We start from the raw sequence: 18,764 nt of genomic DNA, 5'->3' as shown, positions 1-18,764 counted from the left end.
AGTAGGAGGGCACTGTGCTAGGAGCCAAACCTGAGACGACCTTTAGATTCCCTTCCAGGCCCAATCATAGGTAACTCTTATCTTGTTTTTAAAAGGATGACAATCAATTAGCATTTCTGAGTATTCTGACTACTAATGTATCTAAAAACAGCACTGTAAATGTGGGATAGCAACAAAGAGACACTAACAACAAAAATAGTTTCCGAGTTGGGGTAGTTTACACTTGTCATTTGTTAAAGAAACATAGGCAAGTTATCTCTTAGTCATTAGCACAAAGGTAGTGAAATTTGGCTTATGAAAACTCAGTTAAGATGCCGGGAGGAAACTGATTAGGAAGATGATGCAGGTGATGGCTATTATTCTATCATCTTGCCCTTACACTGCTGCAGAAAAAAAGGACTATACTGGTGAGTCTTCGTGGGGAGGGGAGGGAATAGCATGCATCTTAAAGGATTCTAAATATTTTGTCTAGTTCTGTTCCCAGTAATAATACTAGTTAACACTTATTGGGTCTTACTACATGTCAGACAATATGCTAAGTGCTGTAGTTACCCTAGTATAATATTTAACCACCATGAAAAAGGGGGTTGGATCATTATTATCCCTATCCTACAGTAGAAGAAACTGAGATTAAGTAATTTATCCAAAGTCAGGCAGGCAGTAAAGTGCCAGAGCCAGACCTTTCTGGCTTCTCATGACCTTTATTTGAGTGCTGCTTAAATCCACCATGCTCCATGACCACAGACTGAACCCTTAATCCAACTGGCATTCTGGGAAAAAGTCATGTCATTGGTGACAAGTAGAACTGGTAAGAATGCAGAAAGAGGTTATGTTAAAACCATTGCTGCTGACTGCGGGTTGAGAAAGGGAAACAAAAAACAAAACATCAACAACAAAACTCTTCACAGCATACATTCTGCCAAGATAGGTTTTCCGTGAATCAAAAGAATAGATTTCTTAATTCTCTACGTAAGTGAAAGGTTGGGGAAAATACAAGTCTAACCATGAAATTAAGAGTGCTGAAAGGTAATGGAGAAACATAAAACATTAACTATATGCTGGCATCCAGAATAATATAGACTCATTTATAAAACATATTATTAAAGAAATGGGTCAATCAATATTTGTTGTCAATTATGTGTTAAACCCTGTGCTAAGTACTTTAAGAAAAGCATAGACTTATGCATTATCACAGTTCAAATTTTATTAAATGCTCATATTTATAATTTAAAAATTCATGTACATGCTTAATAGTACTATTACATATGACCAAATAGTATGTCATTAAAGCTCAGGATATTCCATGGAATTAAAAAAATTTTTTTTATGAAATCACACAGCCTCCTTTCAGCTCCTTGAAGGGATTTTTGTCCTCTGGGATACCCTTTACTAATGGATCCTCCCCAGATCTTTCTTCAACATAATCCCTTACTTCTTCACAACATTTGGACACCTTAAAGGAAAAAAAGAAAGAGATGACTCATTTGGCTTAATAGAGAATACTGCAGAATCCAAGAATGCATTTATAATAATAATTTTTGTGTGTGTTCTATCTTTTTAATGTGATTCTGCTTTCTGCCAATGCATTTGTACTTTCTACCAGAGAAGAAGAAATAGCTGCTCCCTGCCCTGCCCTTGTGGATATCTCTGGGCAAAGGCTAACTAGCTGCCATACTCCAGCTAAGGGCTTTCAGCGCACGCCGCCTCCAGCTTCTTTAGAGGAGACAGGGTCCAAGGATCAGAACACAGCTGACAACACAAGTCAAGAACATTACCAGAGTGAGCATTGATTAAATCGTTTTCTTCAGTCCAAAAATGTGACCTGTGAAGGTGGAAGGGAATGAATAATTGTTAAATTCCAGGCTTATCACCACTCCTGGATTCTCAGAAGTATACACATGTAATTTTATTTTAAGCTTGTCTACAATGATTGATCATGATTGTGAACTTGAAGGTGAGCTCCAAAGGGACCTTTGGCTGATTTGTTCACATGTATCCCAGGCATCTAGAACAGAGCCTGCATTTAGTTGGTGCTCAGTAAATAAATATTGGCTGAACTAAATCATTCGTTTTGTTTATGAGCTTGCTCCTTAGTCGTCTGCTCCCTTATAGTAATGACTCTGTGAAAAATCAGGCTTTAGTATTTTAATGGACTCAGCCAGAGCCTGTTAATGTACCATGTAACATACTGTTTAGAGAGGCGCAAAGTTCTATACATGTGTAAGTATGAGTATGTGTATGTGTGTGTATGTGTGTGTGTGTGTATACACATGCATATACACACATGGGACCAAATTATTCATTTCTTTTAACTGTCAACTTGTTTTTTTTTCACTTAATTTATCCTTCATGACATTAACACAAAACTGCTTCATTTCTGGCAGTCCATGAAGTGACCATTCTGTAAGTTACCTAAGGAATTTATTGTTTTGTTTTAATAAAATCTTCACACCATTTTTGCATGAAAGATCTAAGCAACATTAGACAGAAGACTTGAGATTACTTCGAACTCTGCAAACTCATTATCTACATATTAGAGCAGATCATTTCTAATCGGGGGCAGGGCATTGGTCAGGTGGCTCCTTCACAGGACGATACTTGGAGTTTATGCACACGTCTGAAATATGTAACACTTTAGATTCACTTTTTTCCTCCTCAAAATTCAAACTTGAGATTTAGATTCACTTTTTCCCCCGTCTTCCAAACACCAGCTCTTTGGGCCCCAACCAGTTGTCAGGAACAGGACTCAGTGAGGGGTTAGTTTTGACAGTGTCTGGCTAGGATCTGAGGATATGGAGGAGCAACAGACTACCTAAAATCCTATGTGAGTGTATGTGCTTCAAAATTATTTCACAGAGCCTTATTATAAGTGTATATATAGTTTAATACAGGATTACATGGCATGGTGGAAAGAGCATGGGCATTGGATTCAGGCCATCCCAGGTTTGATTTTGACTCTACCCACTTACCAGCAGCTGTGTGTCCTTAGTTAAAATAGTTTATCTAAGGTATAGTTACTTCATCTATGAAATAGGAGAAGCAACACAGACTGCATTAAGTACCTGGCATACATAGATAGTCAATCAAATGGTAGCTATTACTATAAAGATTGCTTTTAGTTTTTGCCTATTATATTCGCTTATAGTCATCGCAAATCTTTCAGCTTTAGAAACTGGATGCAAAGAGTTGTCTTACTCTGACAATAATGTTGCCTTAACAGCAAAGTAGGTTGAGGCATGTTATGAATCAGTCTGGTTCACAGATATAAATAATAATTTTTAAAGTAATAATAATTACATATTGTTACTATTCCCATTTTATAGAAGAAGAAACTGGCACAGATGAGTTAGCTTATTTAAGTGAGTATTACACAGGAAGTAAGTTGTAGAGCCACAATCTGAACCAGGAATATGGCTCCAGAGGATACCCACTTACCCGTACTGTGATGACACTATGCTATCCTGTGTCAGAGCTCTGGGTTCAGGCCTGGAAAGTTCTGTGTGTGTGCATGTGTGTGTAGTTTTGGCAGTCTGATATTAGATTAAATTGACTTCCAAGAGCAAAGACACATTGAGTAATAGGGCAAAGAAACCCCAAAACCTGACAAATGGGGATGGATGTGATATTTATCGAAAACAAAAATTCCCAGGTGAACTTGCCACAAGTGAATAGTAAACATGATGACAACCAAACTGCCTACAAAACAATCCTGAGTATATAAATAACAAAACAGCTTTTGGATGTTTCAAATAAAGAAGAAAAAGATAACCCTCCTTTACCTCAAAAGTTTATTTTCCCCAAATTACAAACATAAGGATTTAAACTTTTTTGGTGTGTGTTCCAAGCTTCTGTGCTGTTTACAGATTTAATTTTATCTTTACAGCAATACATGTTTTGCCTGTATGGAAAGGGCAACAGGGAAGTCTGAGACAACTATAAACATAAAAGAAGCCAAAATTCCAATTTTTACTGGGACTAAAAGTTTTGAGCAAAGTATGAAGATAATACAAGCTCCTTTTTTCGCTTTGGCCTGATGAGGTTTTTTTGTTTTTGTTTTTTTTAAGAAATATGAAATATACTCTTATCACTTGTGGAGGAGTTTTTGTTCTACTGATGTTCCCAAAACAAAGAAATCTAAAATACTTATCTACATTTTCTAAGCTTCAGTCACTGTTTGGTGGAAACTTTTATTCCTTTGCCATTTCTCCTCCTTCTACTGGCAGAGGACTTTTGGTAACCATTTCTAAGATCTGACAAATGTTTTTAGGAGAAACCAGTGAGTTCTTGTGCGTGAACTCATTTTTATTTGCAAAGAAGGAATAGAATGTATTCATTCATTACTGGCCATGACAGTGCTGGAGGGGATGTCTTGGCTAAAAGTATTTGAACAATATCAAATAAAGAGAAGCTTATCAATTTAGAAAAGTAAAAACGAAATGCCTGTATGCATTGCTTTACTTTATTGCTTAGCTAAAATATGACGTCTCATATTCTTCATTTTATTTTTCTTTCCCTTTTATTTAAAACAACTCTATAGGAGGACGCTTCAAGATGGCGGAGGAGTAAGACGTGGAGATCACCTTCTTCCCCACAAATACATCAGAAATACATCTACATGTGGAACAACTACAGAACACCTACTGAATGCTGGCAGAAGACCTCAGACTTCCCAAAAGGCAAGAAACTCCCCTGGGTAGGGCAAAAGAAAAAAGAAGAAACAGAGACAAAAGAATAGGGATGGGACCCGCACCAGTGGGAGGGAGCTGGGAAGGAGGAAAGGTTTCCACACACTAGGAAGCCCCTTCACTGGTGGAAAAGGGGGGGTGGGTGTGGGGGAAGCTTCGGAGCCACAGAGGAGAGTGCAGCAACAGGGGTGCAGAGGGCAAAGCGGAGAGATTCCCGCACAGAGGATCGGTGCTGACCAGCACTCACCAGCCCGAGAGGCTTGTCTGCTCACCTGCCGGGGCGGGCAGGGGCTGGGAGCTGAGGCTTGGGCTTCGGAGGTCAGATCCCAGGGAGAGGACTGGGGTTGGCTGCATGAACACAGCCTGAAGGGGGCTAGTGAGCCACAGCTAACCCTGGAGGGAGTCAGGAAAAAGTCCAGAACTGCCTAAGAGGCAAGAGACCACTGTTTTGAGGTGAGTGAGGAGAGGGGATTCAGAGCACCGCCTAAACAAGCTTCAGAGATGGGCGTGAGCTGCAGCTATCAGCGTGGACACCAGAGACGGGCATGAAACGCTAAGGCTGCTACTGCAGCCACCAAGAAGCCTGTGTGCAAGCAAAGGTCACTATCCACACCTCCCCTGCCGGGAGACTGTGCAGCCCGCCACCGCCAGGGTACCGTGATCCAGGGACAACTTCCCCGGGAGAACACATGGCACGCCTCAGGCTGCTGCAACATCATGCCGGACTCTGCCACCGCAGGCTTGCCCTGCACTCCGTACCCCTCCCTCCCCCACCGGCCTGAGTGAGCCAGAGCCCCTTAATCAGTCGCTCCTTTAACCCCCTCCTGTCTGGGCGAAGAACAGACACCCTCAGGTGACCTACACTCAGAGGCGGGGCCAAATCCAAAGCTGAACCCCAGGAGCTGTGCGAACAAAGAAGAGAAAGGGAAATCTCTCCCAGCAGCCTCAGGAGCAGCGGATTAAATCTCCACAATCAACTTGATGTACCCTGCATCTGTGGAATACCTGAACAGACAACGAATCATCCCAAAACTGAGGTGGTGGACTTTGGGAGCAACTGTAAACTTGAGGTTTGCTGTATGTGACTGACTAGTTTCTGATTTTTATGTTTACCTTAGTTTAGTTTTTAGTGCTTGTTATCATTGGTGGATTTGTTTATTGGTTTGGTTGCTCTCTTCTTTTTTTTTAATTACTTTTTTATTTTAATAATATTTAAAAAATTTTTAATTTTAATAACTTTATTTACTTGTTTTCTTTCTTTCTTTTGTTTTTCTCCCTTTTCCTCTGAGCCGTGTGGCTGACAGGGTCTTGGTGCTCCGGCGGGGTGTCAGGCCTGAGGCTCTGAGGTGGGAGAGCCAAGTTCAGGACAGTGGACAACCAGAGACCTCCTGGCCCCACGTAATATCAATCGTGAGAGCTCTCCCAGAGATCTCTGTCTCAACGTTAAGACTCAGCTCCACTCAACGACCAGGAAGCTCCACTGCTGGACACCCCATGACAAACAACTAGCAAGACAGGAACACAACTCCACCCATTAGCAGAGAGGCTGCCTAAAATCATAATAAGTTCACAGACACTCCCAAACTCAGCACCGGACACAGTCCTGCCCACCAGAAAGACAAAATCCAGCCTCATCCACCAGAACACAGGCACCAGTCCCTTCCACCAGGAAGCCTACACAACCCACTGAACCAACCTTACCCACTGGGGCAGACACCAAAAACAATGGGAACTATGAACTTGCAGCCTGTGAAAAGGAGACCCCAAAGAGAGTAAGTTAAGCAAAATGAGAAGACAGAGAAATACGCAGCAGATAAAGGAGCAAAGTAAAAACCCAGCAGACCAAACAAATGAAGACGAAATAGGCACTGTACCTGAAAAAGAATTCAGAGTAATGATAGTAAAGATGATCCAAAATCTTGGAAATAGTATGGAGGAAATACAAGAAACATTTAACAAGGACCTAGAAGAACTAAAGAGAAAACAAACAATGATGAACAACACAATAAATGAAATTAAAAATTCTCTAAAAGGAATCAATAGCAGAATAACTGAAGCAGAAGTACGGATAAGTGACCTGGAAGATAAAATAGTGGAAATAACTACCACAGAGCAGAATAAAGAAAAAAGAATGAAAAGAATTCAGGACAGTCTCAGAGACCACTGGGACAACATTAAATGCACCAACATTCGAATAATAGCGGTCCCAGAAGACGAAGAGAAAAAGAAAGGGACTGAGAAAATATTTGAAGAGATTATAGTTGAAAACTTCTCTAACATGCGAAAGGAAATAGTCAGGTCCAGGAAGTGCAGAGAGTTCCATACAGGATAAATCGAAGGAGAAACACTCCAAGACACATATTAATCAAACTATCAAAAAATAAAAACACAAATAAAAAATATTAAAAGCAGCAAGGGAAAAGCAACAAATAATATACAAGGGAATCCCCATAAGGTTAACAGCTGATCTTTCAGCAGAAACTCTGCAAGCCAGAAGGGAGTGGCAGGACATATTGAAAGTGATGAAAGGGAAAAACCTACAACCAAGATTATTCTACCCAGCAAGGATCTCATTCAGATTCAACAGAGAAATTAAAACCTCTACAGACAAGCAAAAGCTAAAGGAATTCAGCACCACCCAACCAGCTTTACAACAAATGCTAAAGGAACTTCTCTAGGCAGGAAACACAAGAGAAGGAAAAGACCTACAAAAACAAACCCCCAAAATTAAGAAAGTGGTAATAGAAACATACATATCGATAATTACCTTAAATGTAAATGAATTAAATGCTCCAACCAAAAGACACAGACTGGCTGAATGGAAAGAAAAACAAGACCTGTATATATACTGTCTACAAGAGACCCACTTCGGACCTAGGGACAAATACAGACTGAAAATGAGGGGATGGAAAAAGATATTCCATGCAAATGGAAATCAAAAGAAAGCTGGAGTAGCAATTCTCATGTCAGACAAAATAGACTTTAAAATAAAGACTATTACAAGAGACAAAGAAGGACATTACATAATGATCAAGGGATCAGTCCAAGAAGAAGATATAACAATTGTAAATATTTGTGCACACAACATAGGAGCACCTCAATACATAAGGCAAATGCTAACAGCCATAAAAGGGGAAATCGACAGTAACATAATCATAGGAGGGGACGTTAACACCCCACTTTCACCAATGGACTGATCATCCAAAATGAAAATAAATAAGGAAAAACAAGCTTTAAATGATGCATTAAACAAGATGGACTTAATTGATATTTATAGGACATTCCATCCAAAAACAACAGAATACACTCTCTTCTCAAGTGCTCATGGAACATTCTCCACAATAGATCATGTCTTGGGTCACAAATCAAGCCTTGGTAAATTTAAGAAAAATGAAATCGTATCAAGTGTCTTTTCCAAGTACAACGCTATGAGACTAGATATAAATAACAGGAAAAAATCTGTAAAAAATACAAACACATGGAGGCTAAACAATACACTACTTAATAACCAAGAGATCACTGAAGAAATCAAAGAGGAAATCAAAAAATACCTAGAAACAAATGACAATGAAAACACAATGACCCAAAACCTATGAGATGCAGCAAAGGCAGTTCTAAGACGGAAGTTATAGCAATACAATCCTACCTCAAGAAACATCTCAAATAAACAATCTAACCTTATACCTAAAGCAATTACAGGAAGAAGAACAAAAAACCCCTAAGTTAGCAGAAGGAAAGAAATCATAAAGATTAGATCAGAAATAAATGAAAAAGAAATGAAGGCAACAATAGCAAAGATCAATAAAAGTAAAAGCTGGTTCTTTGAGAAGATAAACAAAATTGATAAACCATTAGCCAGACTCATCAAGAAAAAAAGGGAGAAGACTCAAATCAACAGAATTAGAAATGAAAAGGGAGAAGTAACAAGTGACACTGCAGAAACACAAAGGATCATGAGAGATTACTACAAGCAACTATATGCCAATAAAATGGACAACCTGGAAGAAATGGACAAATTCTTAGAAAAGCACAACCTTCTGAGACTGAACCAGGAAGAAACAGAAAATATAACCAGACCAATCACAAGCACTGAAATTGAAACTGTGGTTAAAAATCTTCTAACAAACAAAAGCCCAGGACCAGATGGCTTCACAGGCGAATTCTATCATACATTTAGAGAAGAACTAACACCCATCCTTATTAAACTCTTCCAAAATATAGCAGAGGGAGGAACACTCCCAAACTCATTCTATGAGGCCACCATCAACCTGATACCAAAACCAGACAAATATGTGACAAAAAAAGAAAACTATAGGACAATATCAATGATGAACATAGATGCAAAAATCCTCAATAAAATACTAGCAAACAGAATCCAACAGCATATTAAAAGGATCATACACCATGATCAAGTAGGGTGTATCCCAGGAATGCAAGGGTTCTTAAATATATGCAAATCAATGTGATAAACCACATTAACAAATTTAAGGATAAAAACCATAAGATGATCTCAATAGATGCAGAAAAAGCTTTTGACAAAATACAACACCCATTTATGATAAAAACTCTCCAGAAAGTAGGCATAGAGGGAACTTATCTCAACATAATAAAGTCCATATATGACAAACTCACAGCCAACATCGTTCTCAATGGTGAAAAACTGAAACCATTTCTTCTAAGATCAGGAACAAGACAAGGTTGTCCACTCTCACCACTATTATTCAACATAGTTTTGGAAGTTTTAGCCATGGCAATCAGAGAAGAAAAAGAAATAAAAGGAATACAAATCGGAAAGGAAGAAGTAAAGCTGTCACTGTTTGCAGATGACATGATACTATACATAGAGAATCCTAAAGACGCTACCAGAAAACTACTAGAGCTAATCAATGAATTTGGTAAAGTAGCAGGATACAAAATTAACTCACAGAAATTTCTTGCATCCCTATACACTAATGATAAAAATCTGAAAGAGAAATTAAGGAAACACTCCCATTTACCACTGCAACCAAAAGAATAAAATACCTAGGAATAAACCTACCTAAGGAGACAAAAGTCCTGTATGCAGAAAACTATAAGACACTGATGAAAGACATTAAAGATGATACCAACAGATGGAGAGATATACCATGTTCTTGGATTGGAAGAATCAACATTGCGAAAATGACTCTACTACCCAAAGCAATCTACAGATTCAGTGCAATCCCTAGCAAACTACCAATGGCATTTTTCACAGAACTAGAACAAAAAATTTCACAATTTGTATGGAAACACAAAAGACCCCGAATAGCCAAAGCAATCTTGAGAAAGAAAAACGGAGCTGTAGGAATCAGGCTCCCAGACTTCAGACTATACTACAAAGCTACAGTAATCAAGACAGTATGGTACTGGCACAAAAACAGAAATATAGATCAATGGAACAGGATAGAAAGCCCAGAGATAAACCCACGCACATACGGTCACCTTATCTTTGATAAAGGATGCAAGAATATACAGTGGAGAAAAGACAGCCTCTTCAAAAAGTGGTGCTGGGAAAACTGGACAGCTACATGTAAAAGAATGAAATTAGAACACTCCCTAACACCATACACAAAAATAAACTCAAAATGGATTAAAGACCTAAATGTAAGGCAAGACACTATAAAACTCTTAGAGGAAAACATAGGCAGAACACTCTATGACATAAATCACAGCAAGATCCTTTTTGACCCACCCCCTAGAGAAAGGGAAATAAAAACAAAAATAAACAAATGGGACCTATGGAAACTTAAACACTTTTGCACAGCAAAGGAAACCATAAAGAAGATGAAAAGACACCCTCAGAATGGGAGAAAATATTTGCAAACGAAGCAACTGACAAAGGATTAATCTCCAAAATATACAAGCAGCTCATGCAGCTCAATATGAAAAAAAATAAAACAACCCAGTCCAAAAATGGGCAGAAGACCTAAATAGACATTTCTCCAAAGAAGATATACAGATTGCCAAAAACACATGAAAGGATGCTCAATGTCATTAATCATTAGAGAAATGCAAATCAAAACTACAATGAGGTATCACCTCACACCAGTCAGAATGGCCATCATCAAAAAATCTACAAACAATAAGTGCTGGAGAGGGTGTGGAGAAAAGGAAACCCTCTTGCAGTGTTGGTGGGAATGTAAATTGATACAGCCACTATGGAGAACAGTATGGAGGTTCCTTAAAAAACTAAAAATTGAACTGCCATACGACCCAGCAATCCCACCACTGGGCATATACCCTGAGAAAACCATAATTCAAAAAGAGTCATGTGCCACAATATTCATTGCAGCACTATTTACAATAGCCAGGACATGGAAGCAACCTAAGTGTCCATCGACAGATGAATGGATTAAGAAGATGTGGCACATATATACCATGGAATATTACTCAGCCATAAAAAGAAATGAAATTGAGTTATTTGTAGTGAGGTGGATGGACCTAGAGTTTGTCATACAGAGTGAAGTAAGTCAGAAAGAGAAAAACAAATATTGTATGCTAACACATATATATGGAATCTAAAAAATTAATTTTTTTTTTCTGAAGAACCTAGGGGCAGGACAGGAATCAAGACACAGACGTAGAGGATAGACCTGAGGACACAGGTAGGGGGAAGGGTAAGGTGGGATGAAGTGAGAGCGTGGCATGGACATATATACACTACCAAATGTAAAACAGATAGCTAGTGGGAAGCAGCCGCATAGCACAGGGAGATCAGCTTGGGGTTCTGTGACTACCTAGAGGGGTGGGATAGGGAGGATGGGAGGGAGACGTAGGAGGGAGGAGATATCGGTATATATGTATATCATTTGTTACACAGCAGGAACTAACATAACATTGTAAAGCAATTATACTCCAATAAAGATGTTAAAAAAAATTAAAAAATAAATAAAATAGAAAACAACTCTATAAAAATTTTAAAACATTTTTAGCTTAGTGGCCATAGAAAAATAGGCTAAGGGCTGGATTTGGCTTATGGAAACTAGTTTGCCAAACTGTTGATTTTAACTCTAATCAAAAGATAATTATGATTATTAATTTTCTTAATTTCTGATGAATTTTATCTGAACAACTTGTTTTCAACTATATTGAGTTTCTCCAGTGAATGATGTGGGAGAGGAAAAATAATTTTCCCTCTACACTTCTAGGTTCTTGACTGAGATAACCCTTTAATAAGAAAGGCAGATTAAGAGGAGAAAAACAAACAGAAGTTTAATAACATGTATACCTCCTGTATACAAGGGAGAGACTCAGGAAAACTGAGTAGCTCCCTGAAATAGTCCAAGGCACCACCTTAAATCCCACTGCAGTGAAAGACAAAAGAAGATGGTAGGTGTGGATGACAGGGGTGTGGGGAGCCAGTTATGGGCTTAAGATCATTACCAGAGCCTTACCCTAAAATAATTCACGGCAGCCTATCCCTTAAGGACAAATATTTCCTCCCTTATGTCAGAGTACAACTTCTTGGCTTTGCCTTTGTAAGCCTCTGACTCTTTCTCTTCCCTGGAACACTCTTTCCGTTCTACCCAAATCTGTCTCCTGAACTGTAATTCTTAAGACCCCAAATACACCTTTTTTATTTGGGGAAAAAAAAAAAAACAAAGGAAAAGCACAGTATTAAAAAAAAAAAAAAAAAAAAAAAGCAAAAACAAAGAACAGTCCCTAAATGGACAAAGCCCCACATCAACAAACCAAAACTTAATACCTAACTTAACTGCAGTTTCAGCCTTTCCCAGGAGTGGAATTTATATCTATCAGTCTGTAACTTCCTGATCAGCACTAGTGAGGTAATCTGCATGATAGACCCCTGCTCTTCCCCCAAAGGAAGTTGCTCCTGCCTGAAATAATTCTCTTTTGTTTATGACTTCCTTGTCCCCCGCCTTGTGCCTATAAAAACCTTCCATTTTGTACAGCTCCTTGGTGAGCCTTTCTACTTGCTAGATGGGATGCTGCCCAATTCATGAATTATTTAATAAAGTCAATTATATCTTCAAATTTACTCAGTTGAATTTTGTTTTTTAACAACAGTAAACAAGGGTAAGGCTGTTAAGCAGATCTAAGTCCTTGTGTTCTCCATGATAAGAGTTTCTAGAGATTTAGAGTCATGCTTCTCCTCCTGACACAGAGAAGGAGACACCCTTACTAATGGAGATTTCCCTTACAAATGTAACTGTCTCTTAGGAAAGGGTGACTTCTAGTTGGTTTTCAGAGCTTCCCCTGTGTCTGCTATTTTTCAAAAATAATCAGCCTAAAATAATCCATATGCCAAAAAGGCATATTTTGGGGTGGCAAATTCTGCTCCCCTTCAATGGTTTTTAACCTGGTAGCGCTACAGTTATCTCTAGTTTAAAAATAAAATTCAAAACAGAGCAGCAGTTTACCAGCATTCTTTCCAGTGTCACTTCTTTCTTGAGCTGGTCAACTTGCATCTTCAATTTGTCCTTTTCTGTCAGGTCCTCAATATTGATCACTGGCATCTTTTGCCTGCTGAAAAGGTAGAAAGTTTACACACCTGAATTGCTAGACTCACGTCAAGTTAATGTTAGCCAACCCCTCCCTCAGATCTTAACTTACTAAGTGAACTGTTTGTTTTAACTTCCTATGATAATCAATTTCTCTTGAATGCTCTCTGAACAATTCTAGCACTGCACACTAGCCTTGAGATTTTAAAGCTTCCTTCTAATCTTCATTAATATGATTAAACTAAGTATTTGACTCTAAACACCTGCTAGTAGGTTTGTGGGGAGAGGTCAGTTCAGTCAGTATATAATCTTAAATATCCAATGCGCCTCCTTTTCCCTGTTTTTTTGACACAGTGTAAAAACTTGAGGTTCCAACCCTTATCTCCAACTCCAAAGCCCTCCCTCATGTGATTTATGCCATTTAAGTTAGTTTGAGGTCATTCTGAGGACTGCCCATTAATCCCCTAAATCGCTGGAGTATTTGATCTGGTATTAACAGAGAAACATACAAAAAGTGTCATTATAAGTTCCTTATAAATAATGAATTGAAATATAAACCAATGGAATGAAAATATAACAAACGAATAACTTTGTTAATTAGAAACAAACTAGCATACTACTTAGATGTGTTTCTCCTGGAATTTTTTTGTATGTAATTGTCACGACGAATTGGACAGCAATGATGAGCAAATGCAGCAGGTTAAAGGGGATGCGGTGAGTCTGATCTCCTGATGTACATCATAAAAAACCAGACTCTTCTGCCCTTTTAACAATGTCTTCTTCTTCTTAATTAGATCAATGGGCAATGGGAAGATGGCACAGTGGCTAATGATTCCTGTATGAAATTGCCTGGAAAACATTTCATTGTAGCCAAGTGGCATCATGCTTTATAATCTCTCCTCTTTCGGTCCCCTCTTCTCTTTTGTTTCTCTGGTCCAACTTCTATGACGACGTATTTTTATTAAAGTAGACACATTCAGGTCACACGTTATTTCAGAAAACAACATCATACATCTACATAAAAATATGCTGCTAATCACATTTCAGCAATTAACTTACTTCCTTGCACTTATATAGTATTTTCATTTCCGAAACATTTGAGGAAATATTCTTTTCCTTCTTAGTTTTATAATATTCTGTTCTTCTCTGGAAAAAAGGAAGTTTAACCTATTTTTTAGGGATAAATGCCTACATAGGCCAGCACAGAAGTAGAAGAGAACACCCGATGGGTACCCAAAGCCAATGGGTATCCTTTTAATTTTTATTTTATTCTGTTCTTAAGAATCAATATGACAACAAAAAAGTTATATCTTCCTGTGTAATTATTGCTTGGTATTCAAGAGCCCATTCTCAGTGTTATTCTTACCTTCCTTCTTACTCCCTTTAGACTATCTGCAAAAATTCACAAGCACCTCTGTTTCTGCTGATCATTTTTACCTGTTGACATTGTCTTTTGCACAACTTTTCTCCATCTTGGAAAATGTTTTCCACTTGGCAGTGACTTTGAAGAATCACTTTAGGAATTTGTTAAAATGGGGGCCCAACTTAAGAGATTTTGGTTTGGGGTAGGGGTTAGAATTTCATTTTCTCTGTTCCAGAGAAACTTTACCATATATTGCCAATGAAATCATTCACTGGCACTTGCTAGCTGTGTGGTCCTGATCAAGTTATGTAACTTCTCTGTGCCTCAGTTTACTAGGAAATAGGAGCAATAATAGTACCTACATTGTAGATGTTTTCTGAGAAGAATAAAGACTGCATAACACTGCATAGCATGGAGCAAGCCCTCAGTACATGTTAGCTGATGTTACTCACTTACTCTGTACCTCTAGAGTTTCAGATTGTGTTGTCTTACCTGTCACTTGCTGATAGGTGGCTTTATAAATGCTCTTGAAGGATATCATGTGGACATGATTTAGCTCCTTTAATACCATGTGTAGTAGATGCCGTTGGTGCCCTTCCCAGGCCCCCCTTTCCCTTTCCAGGGTTGGGTATTTATACCTCCAGAAACTGCGGTTGTTGACCACCAAACCTTTACATACGTTTGTCCTTAGCTGACGGAAGCCACTTCAGCTGGTGATGTCTGGAAGATTATGACAAGTGGCCCCTGTGGGTGTCCTGTAGCAAATGGCTGGCTGAAGTGGGGTTCTAATAGCCCAGATGACTTGCCTCTGGGCTGAAAAGCCTTGGTGTAATTGAGAAACTTCCTGAGAACCCCATGGGTTCAGGATGAAGCTAGACTTCTGAAATCGCATCTGTGCCTATCTTCTCCTCCTTCATCCTGCTTTCCTCCTTCCTTCAGAGATTTCTACTGAGAGCTCACCATCAATAAATCACTTGGACAAGTGTCCCTGTCTTATCTCTGCTTCTAAGAACTCTAAGACACAAAGGATTGTAAAGACCTTTACAAGAGCATCCATATCTTTCATAACTTATGTCCTTATCCCTGTGTATTGTTTTGTATACTGTTTGGTATACAGAAGAGAATCATAAAGCATTGATAAAGTCACTTGCAACTTACATCAGAAATATTCACCTAGACATAGAGAAAAGTGCACCATGTTGCAGGGGAGGAAAAATAATTTTCCCTCTACACTTCTAGGTTCTTGGCTGAGACCATCCTGTAATACAAGATTAATAGAAGAAAAACAAACAAAAGTTTAGTAACGTATATACCTCCTGTATATGTGGGAGAGACCCAGGAAAACTGAGTAACTCCCACAAATGGCCCAAGCCACCACCTTAAACGCTGCTTCCAGCTAAAGACAAAAGAAGATGTTGGGGAGGCGGAGGAGGAGTCAGACATGGGAGGTTAGCAGGCAAAGCACAGTAAACAAGGATTATGAGATTTGAGTTGCTGCCTTCTTCACTGATAAGAGCTTTTAGAGATTTAGATTCATCCTTCTCTTTCTGGTACAGAGAGGGAGACACAATTACAAGTGGAGATTTCCCTTATAAATGTAAATGTCTCTTATAAGAGGATAACTTCTACTTGGTTTTCATGGCTTCTCCTGTGTTTGCTGTTTCTTAAAAATAATTAGCTCAAAATACTCCTTATGCCAGAGAGGAATACTTTGGGGTGGCATATTCTGCTCCCCTCCAGTATATAACTTCATATTAATAACAAATGATTTCTTAACTCTAAAATGCTGTGATTCACCATATTTAATAATAATTTAAGCAAAACACACTTCATTTGGTGGAGGTGAATCTTACAAGATTTGAGAATGCTTGCCAAATTTGATACCATGGGTCTTGTATGAAAAATTTCAAAGAGTGAGGATCAAAACTCTCACCACCCTCAAGGACACCTAGATACACAGAGAAGCACAGCATATATTGTCTGCATGGAGAGTTCAAATGCTCAGAGTTGTACTGAAGTCAAGGATTTAAAAGGATTCAAAGAAAACATACAGATGGCCAGCAAACACATGAAAAGGTGCTCAACATCACTAATCATTAGAGAAATGCAAATCAAAACCGCAATGAGGTATCACCTCACACCAGTCAGAACGGCCAACATCAAAAAACCTAGAAACAAATGCTGGAGAGGCTGTGGAGAAAAGGGAACCCTCCTACACTGATGGTGGGAATGTAAATAGATACAGCCACTAAGGAGAACAGTATGGAGATTCCTTAAAAAACTAAAAATAGAACTACCATATGACCCAGCAATCTCACTCCTGGGCATATACCCTAAGAAAACCATAATTCAAAAAGACACATGCACCCCAGTGTTCATTGCAGCACTATTTACAATAGCCAGGACATGGAGCAACCTAAATGTCCATCGATAGACGAATGGATAAAGAAGATGTGGCACATATATACAATGGAATATTACTCAACCATAAAAAGAAACGAAACTGAGTTATTTGTAGTGAGATGGATGGACCTAGAGTCTGTCATACAGAGTGAAGTAAGTCAGAAAGAGAAAAACAAATACCGTATGCTAATGCATATATATGGAATCTAGAAAAATGGTACTGAGGAACCTAGTGGTAGGGCAAGAATAAAAATGCAGACTTTGAGAACGGATTTGAGGACACAGAGGGGGAAGGGCAGGCTGGGACGAAGTGAAAGAGTAGCACTGACATACATACACTACCAAATGTAAAATAGATAGCTAGTGGGAAGCAGCTGCATAGCACAGGGAGATCAGCTCCGTGCTCTGTGACGACCTAGCGGGGTGGGATAGGGAGGGTGGGGGGGAGGCTCAAGAGGGAAGGGATATGGGGATATATGTATGCATATAGCTGTTTCACTCTGTTGTACAGCAGAAAATAACACAACATTGTAAAGCAATTATACTCCAATAAAGATGGAGTATAAAAAAATAAATAAAATAATAATATAGAACCTTCAAAAATTATATAAGTGGAATCTTTAAAAATTATATGTAAATTTATTATATTAAATATATAGTTATCTACATATATTCATTTTAATAATAGTGAAAATATAAAGTTACAAATTAAAAAATAAAAGGATTCAGATACAATATCATTTAATTGCTCTTTTTAAAAAAAATTTTTGTTGGGGTATAGTTGATTTACAATGTTGTGTTAGTTTCAGGTGTACAGCAAGTGAATCAGTTATACATACACATATATCCACTCTTTTTTATATTCTTTTCCCATATACGCCATTACAGAGTATTGAGTAGAGTTCCTTGTGCTATACAGCAGGTTCTTACTAGTTACCTATTTTATATATTGTAGTGTATATATGTCAATCCCAATCTCATCCCTCCTCAACCTTATCCCCTGGTAACTGTAAGTTTGTTTTCTATATCCATGATTCTACTTCTGTTTTGTAAATAAGTTAATTTGTACCTGTTTTTTAGATTCCACAAATAAGCAATATCATATGATATTTGTCTTTCTGTGTCTAACTTACTTCACTCAGTATAACAATCTCTAGGTCCATCCATGTTGCTGCAAATGGCATTATTTTGTTATTTTTTAATGGCTGAGTAATATTCCATTGTATATATGTACCACATCTTCCTTATTCATTCCTCTGTTGATGGACACTTAGGTTGCTTCCATGTCCTGGCTATTGTAAATAGTGCTGCAATGAACACTGGGGTGCATGTATCTTTTCAAATTATGGTTTTCTCCAGGTATATGCCCAGGAGTGGGATTGCTGGGTCATATGGTAGTTTTATGTTTAGTTTTTTAAGGAACCTCCATACTGTTCTGCATAGTGGCTGTACCGATTTACATTCCCACCAATAGTGTAGGAGGGTTCCCTTTTCTCCACACCCTCTCCAGCATTTATTGTTTGTAGATTTTTTTGATGATGGCTATTCTGACTGGTGTGAGGTGATACCTCATTGTAGTTTTGATTTGCATTTCCCTAATAATTAGTGATGTTGAGCATCTTTTCATGTGCTTTTTTGGCCATTTTATCATTTAATTGCCCTTTATCCCATTTTGCAGATGAGGCAAAGGTGATCCAGAGAATTGAAATGCCCCAAATCACACAGTTGGTGACAACAGAGCTGGGGTTATAACACAAATGTTTGTTTTCTGGTCTGGGATGTTTTCCACTCTAGCTCACTTCTCTCAGTTACCCTCTTCAAACTAGTTTTAAG

The 18,764-nt window shown here is 38.4% G+C and overlaps 1 protein-coding gene across 8 annotated transcripts in view; it reads right to left on the bottom strand.

Moving 5' to 3' along the window:
* Positions 1 to 1,186: 1,186 nt before the first annotated feature.
* The window catches only part of GNGT1 (G protein subunit gamma transducin 1), a 294,503-nt gene continuing 276,925 nt past the window's right edge, over positions 1,187 to 18,764 (bottom strand). For 5 of the 8 annotated variants that reach the window (XM_059932783.1, XM_059932782.1, XM_059932788.1 and 2 more), the window contains 2 exons: positions 13,085 to 13,190; positions 1,187 to 1,453 (listed from right to left, as the gene is read on the bottom strand). In XM_059932783.1, the coding sequence (XP_059788766.1) occupies positions 1,325 to 1,453; positions 13,085 to 13,190 (235 nt within the window). In that variant the 3' untranslated portion in view covers positions 1,187 to 1,324. Of the gene's footprint in view, positions 1,454 to 13,084; positions 13,191 to 15,686; positions 15,777 to 18,764 lie in introns of those variants that run through there. The other 3 variants (XM_059932787.1, XM_059932789.1, XM_059932790.1) reach the window with 2 other exon arrangements.

Source organism: Balaenoptera ricei, chromosome 9, assembly GCF_028023285.1.
Source record: "Balaenoptera ricei isolate mBalRic1 chromosome 9, mBalRic1.hap2, whole genome shotgun sequence".
NCBI lineage: Eukaryota > Metazoa > Chordata > Mammalia > Artiodactyla > Balaenopteridae > Balaenoptera > Balaenoptera ricei.
This window is presented reverse-complemented; position numbering and strand designations above follow the sequence as displayed.